The 19,306-nt window shown below is 40.1% G+C and overlaps 1 protein-coding gene and 1 pseudogene across 3 annotated transcripts in view; both read right to left on the minus strand.

Annotated features, from left to right (window-relative positions):
* The window catches only part of HECTD1 (HECT domain E3 ubiquitin protein ligase 1), a 90,289-nt gene extending 88,181 nt beyond the window's left edge, over positions 1 to 2,108 (minus strand). For all 3 annotated transcript variants that reach the window (XM_029239649.1, XM_029239648.1, XM_029239647.1), the window contains exons 1-2: positions 1,861 to 2,108; positions 253 to 527 (exon numbers count right to left, since the gene is read on the minus strand). In XM_029239649.1, coding sequence (XP_029095482.1) covers positions 253 to 392 — 140 coding nt within the window. In that variant the 5' untranslated portion in view covers positions 393 to 527; positions 1,861 to 2,108. The remainder of the gene's footprint in view (positions 1 to 252; positions 528 to 1,860) is intronic.
* A 10,606-nt stretch (positions 2,109 to 12,714) lies between these two features.
* Positions 12,715 to 13,223, minus strand: LOC114905139 (annotated as a pseudogene).
* Positions 13,224 to 19,306: the final 6,083 nt, after the last annotated feature.

Genomic DNA, 19,306 nt, shown 5'->3' on the forward strand with positions numbered 1-19,306 from the left:
TTCCCTAATTCCTATTCATCCAATAAACATGCATTTGTGTCATCACAATTATCATTACTACAGTTAGTTCACCTACCAATTTTTATTTCTCAGGAAAGTGTAAATGGAAAACTGCAAGAACTTTTTAAAAGATAGTTTTAAAACTCACTAAACAAAATTCTACACAAACTGAAATCAGCAAATGGTTGAAAACATGTTATGTAGATGTCCCTACAGCAACCCCAAAGGAAGATGATGAAGGGATGTACTTACGTTTCAAAACAACGATCCACGTTGTCAGACATCAAAAGCAGCATGCATAGCTGTTCAAGGGCTATTAGTTGCATGTCCCTTTCATCTCCCTGTCCCATCTGTAGCCATTCCAGCAATGTATCTGGATCCACGTCTGCCATGTTGTTTTTAAAAGCTTCTTTGCTCAAATTTAAAAAGTAAAGGCAAAAAGTCCTCTAAATGTCCAGGACTGATCAGCGTGGGTTTAAAATTTTTTTCTTTTACATCGGCTAGAGCCAAATTTTTGTGGTGTCCTCCTAGGAATTAGAAAAGACTCATAAGTATGTTTCAATAGCGTGCTTAATGCAGTTTTTCAACTTTCCTTATTCCTCGGGTTTAACTTCATACATTGTACTAAATAAAAACCAGTTTTGCACAAGAGTATAAGCTGATTAGGTTGCTGCTTAACTGGAAACCAGAGACGTCTTTGTCAAAGACAATCAAACAAGCTTCGGATCCCACTACTGCTTATCACTAACGTCTGCGCCAAAAAGCAAACAACACCTTACTAAAAAGGTTCTTTTTTTTTTTTTTTTTCCAGCAAACTTCTTTCCCCTTCCTCCACCCAAAACTGATCTTCTGATAAGGGTTAGATTCAGTATTTTAAGGAGACTAAGCACTTTGATCCAATTCCCCCCCCAATTAAGTTTCTACTTTAAAATTACCTCCAATTTCATAAATTCTACTGACTTCTCAATTTATTTACTGCTCTTCTTAAGATGTCCAAATACAAATGATAATTAGATACAAGATCTATCTATGAATAAAGACTTGATTAGGAATTTTGGCAGTCTTGACAACTGTTCTTAAAAGTTTAAAAAGAGATGCTAAAAGTAAGTGCAATGGACTAACACGTTACGGATCAGAACATAGGCCAATCTACGGTCCTCCTTCCCCAGCCCCACAGAATGGGGCAGTTAGTTAAAAACAACAACGACAGCAGCAACAACATCGGAGAAGCAGCCCCAATAAGCATTACAAAAGCTCGTAAGCGCCCTGACGGAAGGACAGCTTTGGGTCCCACGTAACCCAGCTGCAGGTGTATAAATCCAGCGGCAGGTCCCGCTGGGCACCCAAAGGCGGCGATCTGCAGGGATGACCCAACACTCCGGGCCCAGCCGACTCCGCACCGGGCGGCGCAGGCACCGCGCTCTGGTTTTCCGGCACCAAACCCGGCTAAGTTAGGTACCTGTGTCGAGGAGGAGGGGAAGTTTGGGAGGAGGAGCAGCAAGCCTCTCTGCCTGAGAGGAGGCCGCCGGAGCGGGCAGGGCGATGGGTCTCCCGGGAGCGGCGCCCGTTAACTCCGAGGCCCGGCGGGACGTCCCTGGCCCCGCCGGGCGGCGAACCCTTCTCAAGGACAAGGGGGGCCAGCCATGAGCTCCAGCTCGGAGAAGCCGGGTCCCTACGCGGGCAGGGCCGGAGGAGAGGAACAAAGGGGCTAAGCGGGTGAGTCGGCGGCAGCCCCGCCGACCTCACCAGGGTCCGGGGTCTCGCTCCCGGCCCGCGGCCGTGCATCCCAGATGCCTGCACCACGCCTGGCCTTTCCGACCGCCCAAGGCGCTCCCGCCTCCCCTTCCCTCAAGCTCTTACCCGGGCCTGTCGTCCCAAACCGCCCCGGTCCAGCTCCAAGCAGGCCGCGGGCAGAGCAAGGCCCGGCCGCGGCCCTCGAGTTCCCAGGAAGCTGCAGGCCGCGCAGGTCGAGCCGGGCAGGCGGCACAGGAAAAGCCGCGTCTCGTCCCTCCCCTTCCTCCGCCAGGACCTGGTGACAGGGAAGCGAGAGGTTCCCCAGACCGGCGGCCGCCAGCTCACGTCCCGTCTTCGGCACGCGTCTCCTCAGGCCCTGCTGCAGCTGCTCAGAGCCCCGCGTGGTGCTGCCGGCGGCGGCGGCTGGGGGATGCAGCGTCCATCGCGATCCGGGAGGGGGATGGGTGGAGGGTCGGGTGAGAGCCGGGCGGGGAAACTGCGGAGGGCAACCGTGCGCGGCGGAGGCGGAGCAAATATGCTTTCCCCGCTCGACCCTGCCGGCCGCCACGTGGGGCGCTGCGGAGACCAGTCGGCCCACAGCGCTGGGGCGCCTAGCCGGGGCGCCGGGCGACCGGACGCGTCGTCGCCGCTACCGGGGCCTCGGACTCCTTCGGCCTCGTCGGCTGTCGCTTTTCTGTCGTACGCCCTGCGCCTTCACGCTTTGCTGTCAATCCGAGCGCACTCCCAGCACCCCGCGCACACGGGTGCACGCACGCTCAGCGTGTTTTGCACGGTGTGTACACATTTGACGTGCTCCAGCTGAAGGCCCCGACGCCGCCCGTCAAAGCTGCGGCCCAGGCGACCTTCGCCACGAGCTTCCCCTCCTCTCGGCTGGTCATCCCTCCTCGCGCACGGAAGTGCGTCGGGGGAAGAAAAGCGCCTCCATTCGGTAGGCAAACCGCCCGGCAGTTCACCAGAAAGGAAAACTTTCACCACCACCCTGGGAGGTAAATATTGTCGAGTATCCTCTCTATTGTACAGATGAGAGAGAGCACTGCGGCTCCCAAAAGCGTGAATCAGGCCCAGTGGCGTCCCCAGTAGAAGCAGCTCCTCGAGTGTGCTTTTGAGTTCTTTCTCTGCGTTGTAGTCTCCAATATGTCCATTATTATTACCTTCAAACGTTTTATTTCACACGCGTTGAAAACAAAATATGCCTGCTTATGGGACGGGCTTGGAGACATTTAGGATGTAATTAATTGGAAATGTGAATATAGCTTTTTTTTAAATCAAGAAATGAATCCATTGGTTTGTGAGATAAGTAAACCCATGCCCCGTACACCCACCGTACTATCACTTTTTCATATTTTAAACGAAAATGAGTCTTACATGATAGTATTTGAGTCGTGTTCCTTTAAGCAATCAGAGAAGCTGCTACATATGCTTGAAGAACTAGTATTTTGGAAATTACAGATTTGCACCTCAGATATCTATAGGTACATGTCCCATTGTAGCAGGTAAGTGTTCCCAGGTCTCCTGTTAATAGGTCAAATTAAGAGAAAAGAGTGGAGGATTCCACTATCTTGTTCCAAGTACAGCACATGAGAATAATTATTTGTGAGCTATGAATGTGACTTGGAGCTGCCAGGAAAATCTTCAAGGAGGAAGTGGCATTCCTTTTGGACTTGAAGAATGGGTAGAATGTGAACACTTCAAGGGAGGAGTAAGAATACAGGCAAAGCCTGATCTGTTCTGAAACAAAGGAAAGAGGACCTGTGCCCCAAGCAAAAACCAGCATTAAGCAATGATATAGAAGATAGGAGCTAAAGTAAGCTGGGACTTAAATGTGTGGGATGCAGAATTTAGGCTGAGGAAGCTAACAAGTTCTGGACTAGAACATTGACTGGAAAAATTATAAAAGTCTTACAGAGATGTATAGGGCAAGAGTGTCCAGAATGGCTAAAAGGAGCTACCTAGACAAGGAGATTAACTGGGAGATTGCTAAAATCCTACAGTAGTGGAGAGAGAAAGGGCCTAGCTTTTGGCAATAAGAATGGAGAAGAAATCTTTAAAATACTTTTTTAAAAAATAGTTCAGAATTTAAATAATTATATAAAGGTATAGTTTCCTTTATTCCCTCACCATCTCTATTTATACCACCCACTTCCTACCTGGAAAATTAATGGCTGTAGTATACTTTAAAGAAACCTTACCCAAAAATGCTGACCTTTTTTGTGATTTTATTATTGAATCATTTTTTAATTGAAATGAGATCCCGGAAAAAGAGCATTAAAGGAAAGGAATAAAGCCCTGCAGAAAACAGGAGACCCAGATGAAGGCAACTGACCGTGCTTGAATATATGTCCCAAGAAACCAGGATATATTTACATGTTAATATTTCACCTTGATGTCAAAATCTAAGAATAATGAACTTTAAGAATTGCTATGTGCCAGGCAGTGTAAGGTACAGTGAGTAAGTCACAGACCTCATCTTCAATAAACTATAAAAGTCTAGAGGAAGGTAGATGTATTCACATCCACTGTGTCTGGCTCCATGATCATACTTATTACATAATATTGTCAGGTACACTGGGACCATCAAGGAGGTAATGATATCTTGGAAGGCTTCAAAAATAATGTGTGAACCATGTTTGGAGCTGGCCAAACATTACGAAGACCACGTGGAGAGGCATAGCGATGTGGAGAGGACTCCTCTTGGGGGAGGAGAGGGAACAGGCTGCCTTTTGGTATAGGCCCCACTTTCATGAAGGATCTTCAGTATATACACAGCTGGAACCGTTCAACAAGATCAAAAAGGAAGATGTTCATTCAAATTTAAACTCTTATCCCACTGATTGGCGTTACAATGAAGTAATTTTTAAAATAAATCTTATGAATAACACAATTATATGACACTAAGTTTTTTATGTATCGAAAGCATTGTTAGCTGTAAACATTTCAAATACACTACAAAAAATGTCTGGGCATTTCTTGAACTTTTAACTGGAAATGGGGATGTCTGTGGCTTTCCTCAATTTCTGAGAGGCTCTGAATATGAAAGAATGTAATCTGTCATTTTGGAAGAGTAGGAAATTAATTTGGCTGGAACCTAGGGTGGAGGTAGTGGCTGGAAGAGAACATTGAGGTTAATTGGAATCAATTAGCTAAGGGTCTTGTGCTAAGGAGTCTGAACATTGGGTGAACAGTGTTGTTCTTTGGGTGATGGGGAGCTTTTGGACATTTTAAACAAAGGAGTGCTGTAATGCAAACCAGGTTTTAGGATGATTAAACACCTTAAAGTTAAAATTGATTTCTATGAAGCTTTACAGTTAGCAAGAGACTTTTACATATATTATTATTTAATCCTCATATATAATTTTATTATATATATAAAAATGATCTAACAGCGTAGGTATTATTATTATTTTTTTTTTTTGGTATTATCTTTATATAAGAGGAAAAGCTCAGAGAAGTTAGGTGACTTGCTCAGGGTTTCATAGCTCCTCAGGGACCGGTCTCGTTCTGAAACTCAGGCCTTCAACTCTTCGGGCCCTTAAGAGTCCGAAGGAATGTTAAAGATAACCTACTCTGTCTTCCCTCTTACTGAAAAAAAAAATGTAGTAATTTGTGCCATCCCTGACTTGTTATCCAGCCTTTTCTATGATATTTCCAGTGTTGGGAAATGATTATTTCATGAGGCAATGCATTTTACCCTGATCTATTAGCTCCAATTATTAAAAAGTGGTGTGGTAGAAGCTGGCCGACCAATATCTGAAACCCTGTTCCCATTTTACTACCTGGGTGAACTTGGATAAATTATTTGATCCCTCCAAACCTCAGTTTCCTCATATGTAAAAAAGGATGACAACAGCTACATAATTAGATGAACATTAGAAGAGTTGAAGGAGATTGCGTGTGCAAAGAACCTAGACCCGTAATTTTCAACCTTAGCTGCACATTAGAGTCACTTGGGGCACTTTTTTTTTTAATAGACTATTTTTTTAGAGCAGTTTAGGTTCGCAGTAAAGTTGAGTCGAAAATACAGAGAATTCCCATACACCTCCTGCCCCTATACATGCACAACTGTCAAAATCCCCCACAGGATAGTACATTTGTTACAATTAACGAACCTAGGTTGACACATCATTATCACTCAAAGTCCATAGTTCACATTAGAGTTCACTTTTGGTGTTGTATAGTCTATGGATTTTGACAAATATATCATCACACATATCCATCATTATAGAATAGTTTCATAGGCCTAAAAATCACCTGTGCTCTATGTATTCATCCCATTCACCCCTAGCTCCTAGCAACCACTAATCTTTTTACCTTGTCTGTTATTTTACCTTATCCAGAATGTTATATAGTTGAAATCATATAGTATATAGCCTTTTCATGTCGGTTTCTTTCACTTAGTAATATGCATTTAATGTTCTTTCATGACTTTTCATGGCTTAATAGCTCATTTCTTTTTAGGGCTGAATAATATTCTGTTGTCCGGATGTACCAAAGTTTATCCATCTACCTACTGAAGGACATCTTGGATGCTTCCAAGTTTTGGCAATAAAAATAAGCTTCTGTAAACATCCAGGTGCAAATTTTTACATGGACATAAGTTTTCAACTCATTTGGATGACTTCTAAGGACCGTAATTTCTGGATTGTATGGTAAGAATATGTTTCTTTGTTTTTTTTCCTTCCAGTTTTACTGAGATATAATTGACATACCGCACTGTATAAGCTTAAGATGTATACAACATAATTATTTGACTCACATATGTCATGAAATGATTACCACAGTAGGTTTAGTGATCATCCATCATCTCATATAGATACCACATTAAAGAAATAGATTAAAAAATTATTTTTTCCTTGTGATGAGAACTCTTAGGATTTACTCTGTTAACAACTTTCATTTGTAACGTTCAGCAGTGTTAATTATTGTTATCATGTCATAAATGACATCCCTAGTACATATTTTTCTTGTAACTGGAAGTTTGTACCTTTTGACTACCTTCATCTAATTCTCCCTCCCTCCCACAAGAATATGTTTACTTTTTATTTTATTTATGTATTTATTTATTTTTCGGTACGCGGGCCCCTCACTGTTGTGGCCTCTCCCATTGCGGAGCACAGGCTCCGGACGCGCAGGCTCAGCGGCCATGGCTCACGGGACTAGCTGCTCCGCGGCATGTGGGATCTTCCCAGACTGGGGCATGAACCCATGTCCCCTGCATCGGCAGGCGGACTCTCAACCACTGCGCCACCAGGGAAGCCCAAGAATGTGTTTACTTTTGTAAGAAACTGCCAAACTGTCTTCCAAAGTAGCTATACCATTTTGCATTTCTTTCTTTTTTTTTTTGCTGAGCTGCATAGCTTGTGGGATCTTAGTTCCCTGACCAGGGATCAAGAGCGCCAAGTCCTAACCACTGGACCTCCAGGGAATTCCCCCCCATTTTGATTTCCATAAGCAGTGAATGAGAGTTCCTGTTGCCCAACATTCTCGTCAGCATTTGCTATTGTCAGTGTTTTGGATTTTGCCCATTCTAATAGGTGTGTAGTGGTATCATATTATTGTTTTAATTTTCAATTCCCTAATGGCATGTGATGTGGAGCATCTTTTCATATACTTATTTGCTACCTGTATATCTTCTTTGATGAGGTGTCTGTTCAGATCTGTTGCCCATTTTTTAAGCATATTGTTCATTTTCTTGTTGAACTGTAAGTGTTCTTTGTATATTCTGATAGTAGTCTTTATCAGATGTGTCTTTGTGAAAGTTTTCTTCACCTGGGGAACTTTTAAAATGTCAGACGATCAGGTCATATCTCAGACCCCTTCAGTCAGGGTCTCTGAAGGTAGGATCCGGACATCAGTATTTTTTTAAAAATATTTATTTATTTATTTATTTTGGCTGCACTGGGTCTTAGTTGCGGCTTGTGGGATCTTTGTTGCAGCATGCAGACATATTAGTTACGGCATGTATGCGGGATCTAGTTCCCTCACCAGGAATCAAACCCAGGCCCCCTGCATTGGGAGCACGGAGTCTTATCCACTGGACCACCAAGGAAGTCCTCGGACATCAGTATTTTTTAAAGTCATTCTAATGTGTAGCCAAGGCTGAGAACCACTGACCTAAGTCAATACAATAATAATCATATTTAAATATAATTATGACACTATCATTATTATTATTGCTGCTAGATTTTCTTAGGCGCTTATCATGTCCTAACACTCTTCTAAATATATTACAAGTATTAATTCATTATGGACATTAGCTACTTTGATGTACTATGTTGCCTTGGCCTCTCTGAGTTTTGTTTTCCTAATCTCTAAGCCTAAGATAATAATAGAAACTAACCCCTCATAGAATAAATATATAAACAAGATAATGCATGTAAATGCCTACCACTCAAAAGTGCCAGCTATTAATATTAATTACATTATTAGTTGTGCTCTCTAATATGGCATGCTAGGTTTGCTCCCTCTTCCATGGGACAGGTCACCACAATTAAAGACAGCAGTCATGATTCCACATCCTTTTTCTCCAGGCAAAGTAAGCCTAGTTCCTTCAACAGCTTTACCCTCCTTGGTCATGGTCCAGTTTCTCCTGAAATTCTTTAACTTATTCCTAAGTCTAAAACTGTGCTTTAAAGGTGGTCAGACCAGGACAGAGGAGTAGTCTTCTGTTGAATTGGGTTGGGAGGGTGGTAGTCACATCACTCTTTTGGCTCATACAGAGTCTGCAGTAAACTAAAGCCCTTACTTCTTGCTACCTGAACTGCCAAGCCAGCTTTTCTTCAGTCTTTTAATTTAGCGGTTAATATTTTTGTCCTTAATGTTTAGACTTATTAAATTTCGCCTTGTTGATTCTGCATCAGTGCTGCATCCTGTGGCAATCTCTTTGAATCCCATTTGGGTAATGAAATGTATCAGCCATCCTTCCAAATTCTTTGTTAGTAGTTGATTAGATAAAGGTGCGACAGAACTTGGCCAAACAAAGGCACTGGTGTGTCACAAACCTTTCACCAAGCAGTTTTTTATGCATTAAGTAACATTCTCTTGATGTAGTTGTTCAGGTAACTATGACTTTACCTAACAGTATTTATCACCTGACCCACTTACATCCTTCTTAGCAATAAGAATTTTAACATACTTTTTTTTAAAAAAGTGACAATACTAAGAAAATGAAAAACAAAATTGAGTCTTGTAGTACAGAATGAACATATTTGTATCCAAGATTTTAAAGGAAATGTTGTCAACTGCCTTCTTGAAATCCACTTATTTCAACTATGACATCCCAATAATAACATTTGGGGAAGTTGGGTAAAGGATATATATAGGAAGTCTTTTTATTTTTTTTTGCAATTATTTTTTTGCAAAAATTTTTTTTTTAATTTTTTCAATTTATTTCAAAATTGAAAGTTAAAAAAATAAGATAGTAAGTTTAGCTTGAGATGACTAATTCTTAGTATTGCTGTCTTCTAGGAATCATTCTTCTTTTCTAAAGATTTCAAAAATGATATATTTATAAATATATTCTAAAATTTTGACAATTTTTTACAAGATTCACTCTATCCATCATATGTCCCTTGGTAATGAAGACAGAAAACAAATAATAGTTGTAAAAGTTGTGTGTTATGTTCCTAGTTAGTGTTCTTTCTCCAAGGCTAAAAAAAAAAGGTTGTTACTCTTCATTAGCATGCTCAGGTGCGTAATAAGTACTTTATAACTTAGTTAAAGGAAAAGTACGATCTGATTTATGAAAATTCATTCAATAGAAGACTTTCAAGAACCTAAGTTCTGTAAAGAAGTCTATTTTCTGGGACTTCCCTGGTGGCGCAGTGGTTAAGAATCCTCCTGCCACTGCATGGAACATGGGTTCGATCCCTAGTCCAGGAAGATCCCATATGCCTCAGAGTGATTAAGCGCTTGAGCCACAACTACTGAGCCTGCACTCTAGAGCCCACATACCACAACTGCTGAGCCTGTGCGCCACAACTACTGAAACCCACGTGCCTAGAGCTCATGCTCTGCAACAAGAGAAGCCACTGCAATAAGAAGCCCGTGCAGTGCAACGAAGAGTAGCCCCCGCTCACCACAACTAGAGAAAGCCCACACACAGCAACGAATACACAAAACAGCCAAAAAAAATTAATTAATTTTTTAAAAAAGAATTATAGGGGGCTTCCCTGGTGGCGCAGTGGTTGGGAGTCCGCCTGCCGATGCAGGGGACGCAGGTTTGTGCCCTGGTCCGGGAGGATCCCATGTGCCGCAGAGCGGCTGAGCCCGTGAGCCATGGCCGCTGAGCCTGCGCGTCCGGAGCCTGTGCTCCGCGACGGGAGAGGCCACAACAGTGAGAGGCCCGCGTACCCAAAAAAAAAAGGAAAAAAAAAAATAAATAAAATAAATAAATAAAAAATGAATTATATTTTCTTATTAGATATTTTAAAAAGTGTATTGGGGAAAAACATATAATAATTGTATAAATTTGAAGTTTCTCCTATATATTTGCTATTAAGGGATTATTGTTAATTGTTTTTAATGTGTGATAATGATATAATGGTTATATTACCAAAAAAAAAAAAAGGGTCCTTATTGCTTAGAGAAGCATACTAAAATATTTACAGATAAAATGATATGATGACTAGGATTTGCTACAAAATAGTTTGAGGGGATAGTGGGTAGAGTACAGATGAAACATAATTGGCCATGCACTGGGGATAACTATTGAATCTGGGTAATAAGTACATGGGGGTTCATTATACTAGTGTCTGTAGTTTTGTGTGTATTTGAAAAAATGATTTTTTAAAAATATATGGGAGGTCCAAGAGGATAAAGGAAGCAATACTGACATTTTGAGATAATCTTATGGAAATGTTTCTTAATTTTAAGTTACAGCATCATTTAACCTTTTATCTATGGAGAGAGCGCTATAGTTATTTACTTAAGCTTTTTAAAACTCAATATAGTTCAAGTAAGTTTATTCTTATGTTTTTGTTATATAATAAATTAAAGAGGTAACATTATAGGGGATAATGAAAGGAACAGATATTTTTAAAATTAACTTACAAACACTTATACAGAGCTTACTATGTGTAGGCACCCTTTTAAGTGCTTTGTAATTACTAACTCATTTAATCCTCCTCACAACCCTACAAGGGAGATAATGTTATTTTCTCCATTTTACAGATGGGGAAATGAAGGCCTATAAAAGTTAAGTAATCTGTAAGATCACACAGCTGGTAAACAACAAAGGTGGATTTTGAATCCAGAAAGCCTGGCTGCAGAAGCTCTCTCTCTCTCACTGGGCCAAATGAACCCCCCAACACACACACACCATGATAAAAAGAAATACACCTTGAGGCATTAAGCATATAGAAATTATAGCACGAGTGCAGAAAAATAAATACACCAGGATATTTACTGCAGCATTTTTATACTTACTGAATATTGGAAACTGCCTACGTGTCCCATCAATAGCAAAGTGAACAAATCTGCACAGATTCATTTAACCTGTGCAGATGTTTAAAAGGAGATTGACTTAGAAAAATGAAAGATATTTAAAATTAGAATAGAAAGTTACAGAATCATAAACATTAAGATCCCATTTTAAAATTCTATATATAATATGAATAAACATAATGGAAGAGGGACTTCTCTGGTGGTCCACTGGTTAAGAATCTGCAGGGGGCCAAGGTTTTGATTCCTGGCTGGGGAACTAAGATCTGGCATGCTGCGCAGTGCGACCTAAATGAATGAATGAATGATACCTCAAACTATTAAATGGTTTCCTCTGAAAAGTGAATCAGAAAAAAGGGAATAAGGGAGAGCACTTCGATTTTTATTTTATATTTCTTTTTAGTGTTTGAATTTCTTTTACAATCACTTTTGCAATTAAAAACATTTTTTTAATGTAATACATATATACAGTGTAAAATTTGGGAAGTCCAATAGAATAAAAAGAAAAAACAATAATAATCACCTACCACCTTGAGGTCATTATTATTAACATTTTGATAACATTTCCATGACCTTTTTTCCTATATAGAAATATATACATACACAAAATCATACACATTATATATTGTGATCATATTAAATAATATGAAATTAATGACAGTAAACAAGTCTTAAGCCCTTTTCTTGTACTTCTTACATCACCAGAGTCCAAAATTCATCTATCCAACACCATCGCAGCTCATGTGTTATTCAAGGAGTCCTTTTTATCCTTTTTATCAGCTAACTAAAGAAGCCTGAGGGCCAGACTTTGATTATCTGAGCTAAGAAAACTAGCTGCTTTCCTTCAGCCTTAAGGATTAAACTTATACTTTCAGGGATCAGTGTGTCTGCCATAGCAGATGAGTTAAAAAGGTGAGCAGTTATTCAAGTAAAGCTCCTTAGCAGAAAAATCCATCTAGGTCATTCAAAACCAAAATTACTTTCCTCGAGGTCATTTGCCAAAGCTTATCTGAATCCTTGTCTAAAACACCTTGGAAGGTAAATCAGAATTTAATATAAACTTGGAGCCCAGGAAATATGTTTGATTTACTAGGTAAATGCCAATGGCTTGATAATACCTGCAGACTGTATATATGTATTATTAATGTGAGAATGTGCATATGCTGAGGTAATCTAGAGATTAAGGCAGGCAGCTTCTTGACCAAGGAAATTAACCACCAAGCTTTCATGGAAATGATATCTCTACTAGCTTTTCTTTGAAAATCATCATTAGATGATTTCAAGATTTTTTTATTATTCACTTTCTTTAGTTTTATATTCAATTTTCTGATGTGTGCATGATATATATCATATATACACATATGTATATATTTAAATATATAAACTTTGTATATACACATGTGTGTACATTAAATATGTGTATATATATACTTTTAATAGTAGCTTTATGGAAATATAATTCATATACAATTAATGCTTTCAAAGTGTACAGTTCAGTGGTTTTTGTAACAGTCCCAAGGCCTTTTATTTTTTTTTATACCTTTCATGCCGTGAAATCATAGGGAATGGGTTTCAGCAGTTCAGGCTCCTTTCCATTGGTTTTTACAAAGTTTGCTTCTCTGGGTGAAATAGGCTGGTGCTTTAGTTGAATCCAAGTACCACTGTTTTTGGCTTCCTTCTTTTTCTGATTATTTTCCTTCACATGTGTCAGGAAGCTATCTTGGCTCTTAAGAATGTTTAATACATTCAGTATATACGTTAATTCTCTTGGCAAGATTCTTGCCCTTAACTCGTTTGTTTACAAAAATGCCAACAGCATGCTGGGTAATATAGTAGACTCTTCCAGTTTTGCCTTGGTAACATTTGTGGGGCATTCCTCTTTGAATAGTGCCCATTCCCTTGAGGTTTACAATATCACCTTCTTTGTAGGTTTGCATGTATGTGGCCAAAGGAACAACAACATGTTTTCGAAAAGGCCTAGAGAACATATAGAAGGTGCTTCTCTTCTTTCCATTTGTGTTCGTCATTTTGGTGAATGACTGGAAGATGGCAGTTCCAGCCAAAAGTGTCTTTTTTAATAATAGCCATCCTAGTGAGTGTGAAGTAGTATCTCATTTGATTTTTATGTGCATTTTCCTAATGACTAATGATGTTGAGCATTTTTTATGTGCTTATTGGCTCTTCATATGCCTTCTTTGGAAAAAAAATCTGTTCAGATTCTTCATGCATTTTAAGATTGGGTTATTCGCTTTTTCATTGTTGAGTTATGAGTTCTTTAAATATTCTGGATATAAGTCCCTTGTCAGAGATATAATTTGCAAATATAGTCTCCAATCCTGTGTGTTGCCTTTTCAGTTTCTTTTATGTTTTTGGCTGCGTTGGGTCTTCATTGCTGCGTGTGGGCTTTCCCTAGTTGCAGCGAGCAGAGGCTACTCTTCGTTTCTGTGCGCAGGCTTCTCATTGCGGTGGCTTCTCCTGTCGCGGAGCAGGGGGTCGAGGCACATGGGTTTCAGTAGTTGTGGCTCTTGGGCCCAGTAGTTGTACCGAACCCGTGTCCCTTGCATTGGCAGGCAGATTCTTAACCACTGCGCCACCAGGGAAGTCCCACCTTTTCAGTTATTTTATTTTTTTTGCGGTACGCGGGCCTCTCACCGTTGGGGCCCCTCCCGCCGCGGAGCACAGGCTCCGGACGCGCAGGCCCAGCGGCCATGGCTCACGGGCCCAGCCGCTCCACGGCACGCGGGATCCTCCCGGACCGGGGCACAAACCCGTGTCCCCTACATCAGCAGGTGGACTCCCAACCACTGCGCCACCAGGGAAGCCCGATTTTTTTATTATTATTAATTTATTTATTTTTGGTTGCATTGGGTCTTCGTTGCTGCGCGCAGGCTTTCTCTAGTTGTGTCAAGTGGGGGCTTCTCTTCATTGCGGTGCACAGGCTTCTCATTGCAGGGTCTTCTCTTGTTGTGGAGCACGGGCTCTAGGCACGTGGGCTTCAGTAGTTGTGGGGCGTGGGCTCAGTAGTTGTGGCTCTCGGGCTCCAGAGAACAGGCTCAGCAGTTGTGGTGCACAGGCTGAGTTGCTCTGCGGCATATGGGATCTTCCTGGACCAGGGCTCAAACCCATGTCCCCTGCATTGGCAGGCGGATTCTTAACCACTACCCCACCAGGGAAGTCCCTCAGTTTCTGGATGGTGTTTTGTGAAGTACAAAAGTTTAAAATTTTTATGAAGTCCAATTTATCTATTTTTTTCTTTTGTCACGTGTGCTTTCAGAATCTAAGAAACCATTGCTTAATTCAAGATCGTGGATATTTACATTTATGTTTTCTTCTAAAAGTTTTATAATTTAAGCTCTTACATTTAGGTTTATGATTTATTCTAAATTAATTTTTGTATATGTTGTGAGGTGGGAGTCCAACTTTATTCTTATTTGCACATGAATATCCAATTGTCTCAGCACTATTTGTTGAAAAGACTTATTTCCCCATGACTCACCTTGGCACCTTTGTTGAAAATCAACTTACCATGAGTGTAAAGGTTTATCTGGACTCTCAATTATGTTTCATTGATCTGAATTTCTGTCCTTATTCCAGCACAACCCTGAGTTGCTTACTGTAGCTTTGTAGTTTTGAAATCATGAAGTGTGAAGTCTTCAATGTTGTTCTTTTTCAAGATCATTTTGGCTATTCTGGGTTGTTTGCATTTCCATATGAATTTTAAGGTCAGCTTGTCAATTGTTAAAAAAAAAAAAAGAAGCTCTGAATTTTTTTTTTGAGATTGGTGTCTGACTTTTATTTTATTTTATTTTTTTTATTTATTTATTTTTTTGTGGTACACGGGCCTCTCACTGCTATGGCCTCTCCCGCTGCGGAGCACAGGCTCCGGACGCACAGGCCCAGCGGCCATGGCTCACGGGCCCAGCCGCTCCGCGGCACGTGGTATCCTCCCAGACTGGGGCACGAACCCGTGTCCCCCGCATCGGCAGGCGGACTCCCAACCACTGCACCACCAGGGAAGCCCCTGACTTTTATTTTTTAAATTTTTATTGGGGTATAGTTGATTTACAATGTTGTATTAGTTTCTCCTGTACAGCAAAGTAAATCATTTATACATATATCCACTTTTTTTAATGTTTTTTTAGATATTTATTTATCTTTATTTTTTTTTTATTGTTTTTTGGCCGCGTTGGGTGGTTGTTGCTGTGCGTGGGCTTTCTATAGTTGCGGCAAGTGGGAGCTGCTCTGCGTTGCACTGCGCGGGCCTCTCATTGCGGTGGCTTCCCTTGTTGCGGAGCACGGGCTGTAGGTGCGGGCTCCAGTAGTGGGGCACGCTGTGGCACGGAGGCTCAGTAGCTGTGGCTTGCGGGCTCTAGAGCACAGGCTCAGTAGTTGTGGCGCACGGGCTTAGTTGCTCCGCGGCATGTGGGATCTTCCCGGACCAGAGATCAAACCCGTGTCACCTGCATTGGTAGGTGGATTCTTAAACCACTGCACCACCAGGGAAGTCCCTTATGTTTACTTTTTTAAAATATTTATTTATTTGCCTGCTCTGGGACTTAGTTGTGGCATGCAGGATCATTTAGTTGCAGCATGTGGGCTCTTAGTTGTGGCATGTGGGATCTAGTTCCCTGACCAGGGATCAAACCCAGGCCCCCTGCATTGGGAGCTCGAAGTCGTAACCACTGGACCACCAGGGAAGTCCCTATCCACTCTTTTTTAGATTCTTTTCCCATATAGATCATTACAGAATATTGAGTAGAGTTCCCTGTGCTATTCAGTAGGTCCTTATTAGTTATCTACTTTATATATAGTAGTGTGTATATGTCAATCCCAGTCTCCCAATTTATCCCTCCCTGCTTTTCTCCCCTGGTAGCCATAAGTTTGTCTTCTACATCTGTGACTCTATTTCTGTTTTATAAATAAGTTCGTTTGTATCATTTTTTTAGATTCCACATGTAAGCAATATCATATGATACTTGTCTTTCTGTCTGACTTACTTCACTTAGTATGATAATCTCTAGGTCCATCCATGTTGCTTCAAATGGCATTTTTTTTTATGTCTAAGTAATATTCCATTGTGTATATGTACCACATCTTCTTTATCCACTCATCTGTCGATGGACGTTTAGGTTGCTTCCATGTCTAAACAAGCTCTGATGGGAATTCCCTGGTGGTCCAGTGGTTAGGACTTGGAGCTTCCACTGCAGGGGGCCCGGGTTCAATCCCTGGTTGGGGAACTAAGATCCCACAAGCAGCGTGGTGCAGCCAAAAAAATATAAAATTTAAAAGTAAACAAGCTCTGATTTTGATAGAGATTACATTGAGTATGTACATCAGTTTGGGAAGTATTGCCATTTTAATAATGTTTCCCATTTTATAAATATGAGATATCTTCCATTTGTTTAGTTCATCTTTAATCTTTCAGTAATATTTTATAGTTTTCAGTGTACATGTTTTGTACTTATTTTAAGTCATGGAGATGTTTCCATGTATACTTGAGAAGAATGTGCATTCTGTTTTAGTTGGGTGAATGTCCCTTAGGTCTAGTTGGTTTATAATATTGTTCAAGTCTTCTCTTTCCTTACTGATCATCTGTTTGGCTGTTCTAGTCATCACTGAAAGTGGAGTAGTGAAGTCACCAATTATTATTGTTGAACTATCTATGTCTCCCTTCAGTTTTATTAGTTTTTACTTCATGTATTTTGGGACTTTGTTGTTAGGTGCATATATATTTATAGTTATGTCTTCCCAACAGACTGATCCATTTATCATTATAATATATCCTTCTTTGCCTCTAGTAACAATTTTTGTCTTAAACTCTACTTTTTCTTGGGCCATGTGGCTTGTGGGATCTTAGTTCCCCAATCAGGGATCGAACCCGAGCGCTCGGCAATGGAAGTGCAGAGTCCTAACCACTAGACTGTTAGGGAATTCCCTTAAAATCTATTTTGTCTGGTATTAGTATAGCCACTCCAGCTCTCTTTTGAGTACTGTTCTGTATGGTGTATATACTTTTGCATTCTTTTCCTTTCAGCTTGTGTTTTTGAATCCAGTTTGTCTTTTATAAACAGCATATAGTTGAATCATTTTTTTATCCATTCTGCAGATTTATGCCTTTTGATTGAAGTGTTTAGTCTGTTTACAATTAAGGTAATTATTGATAACATAGTTCTTACATCTGCCATTTTGTTATTTGTTTTCTGTGTGTTTTATGTCTATTTTATTCCTCCATTACTGCTTTCTTTTTTGTTAAGTAGTTATTTTTTGGTATATCATTTCAATTCCTTTATTGTTTCTTTGTTCCTTATTGTTTCTTATTGTTCCTTTTATTGTTTCTGAGTTCTTTTCTTAGTGGTTATGCTAAGGATTAGAGTTAACATCTTTTTTTAAAAAAGATTTGTTTATTATTATTTTTTATTTTTATTTTTTGTGGGGGGCGCATCAGGTCTTAGTTGCGACATGCAGGATCTTCATTGAGGCATGCGGGATCTTCATTGAGGCACATGGGCTTCTCTCTAGTTGTGGTACGCAGGCTCCAGGGAGTGTAGGCTCTGTAGTTGTGGCGTGCCAGTTCCAGATCGTGTGGGCTCTGTAGTTTGCGGCACGCGGGCTCCCTAACTTAGGCACGCGAGCTCAGTAGTTGTGGCGTGTGCACTTATTTGCCCTGCGGCATGTGGGATCTTAGTCGCCTGACCAGGGATCGAACCCACGTCCCTTGCATTGTAAGGCAGATTCTTTACCACTGGGCCACCAGGGAAGTCCCTAGAGTTAACGAATTAATTTTAAAATAACCAAGTTTGGATTAATACCAACTGAATTTCAATAGTATACAAAAATTTTATTCCATATAGCTTTATTTCCTCCCTTCTCCAAGTGCTATTATTGACATACAGTTACAACTTTGTATATCATATACCCATCAACTCAGTTTTATAATCGTTGCTTTATGCAGTTGTTTCTTAAATAAGTTGCAAGAATAAAAGAGTTACAAACAAAAATACATTCATACTATCTTTTATGTTTACCTATGTATTTACCTTTACCATTGCTCTGTACATCATGTATTGGCTTATTTTAGGCTCTTATTAAAATTTTTCAAAATATTCAGTTACATCTGCTGTTTCCCTCAGTTGTTTTCCCCTCTCAATAGTTTTTACACTGTAATTATCTGAAGTAATGTGGTTTAGTGGAAAGACTGAGTTTTGAATCAAGAGTCTTGTCATCTACTAATGGCTTTCAGTCCATTGACTGATTTTCTAATCCAGATTAAGCCATTTAGTCACTATCCGGGCTTCCATTTCCGTAACTCAGAAGTGGAAAGAGTAGCATTTGGCCGTATTTGACTGCTGACTTTAAATGTACCACTCTACCAAGTATAGGTCCTACCACAGATGAGAGAAGTTCTCTTGTAATTCTAGTCTAGCAGCTAATGTACAGAAAGAAGGTCAAAACCTTTATAACATTATAGGCTAGTATCCAACAAGAGAGAGAAAATGACTGAGAATAAATAAAAAATTATGAAAACTGCTTCAGATGATCTGTTGCTATTTGCAATATGCTTTGTAAAAACAAAAATCCTTCAACTTGCAAATTGCTTATATTTCTATGAAGAAAATATAAATAAAATAATAATCTTATGAATACTCCCCAGTATTGTAAATACCTATTCCTTAGCTAAATTCATTTTAAAAATCCAGTCATAGCCCAGCATAGGAATCAGGAAAACTTGAGTCAGCCAGCTATTTGAAGTGAGTTTGGGGGGAAAAAAAAAGTATATCTGAATTTTAAGAGTATATTTAATATGTTTTCTTAGTCTCCTGTTTCCTGAGGTCTACTCTTCCTATCAGTTTTTTATTTTATTTGTTTTTAGGGAAGAAAATAATCATATTCACCTTGGAAGTAAGCCAGGGCCAGAATCACCATCATTTAGAGTATAACCCATAAAATCTATTCTGATCATTTTCTTTGCCCCCACTCAAAAAATAGTAAAAATGAGGTTGAAAATAATTCCTTAGGGGCCACAGGTGAAATTCTTCCTCATAGACATTTAATTTGGGATTGAATTTTTAGCAGGGATACCAATTACACCTAGAACAATAAGGTAGTTCTTGGT

This window comes from Monodon monoceros, unplaced genomic scaffold (genome assembly GCF_005190385.1).
Source record: "Monodon monoceros isolate NGI ecotype Baffin Bay Population unplaced genomic scaffold, NGI_Narwhal_1 Super_Scaffold_21, whole genome shotgun sequence".
NCBI lineage: Eukaryota > Metazoa > Chordata > Mammalia > Artiodactyla > Monodontidae > Monodon > Monodon monoceros.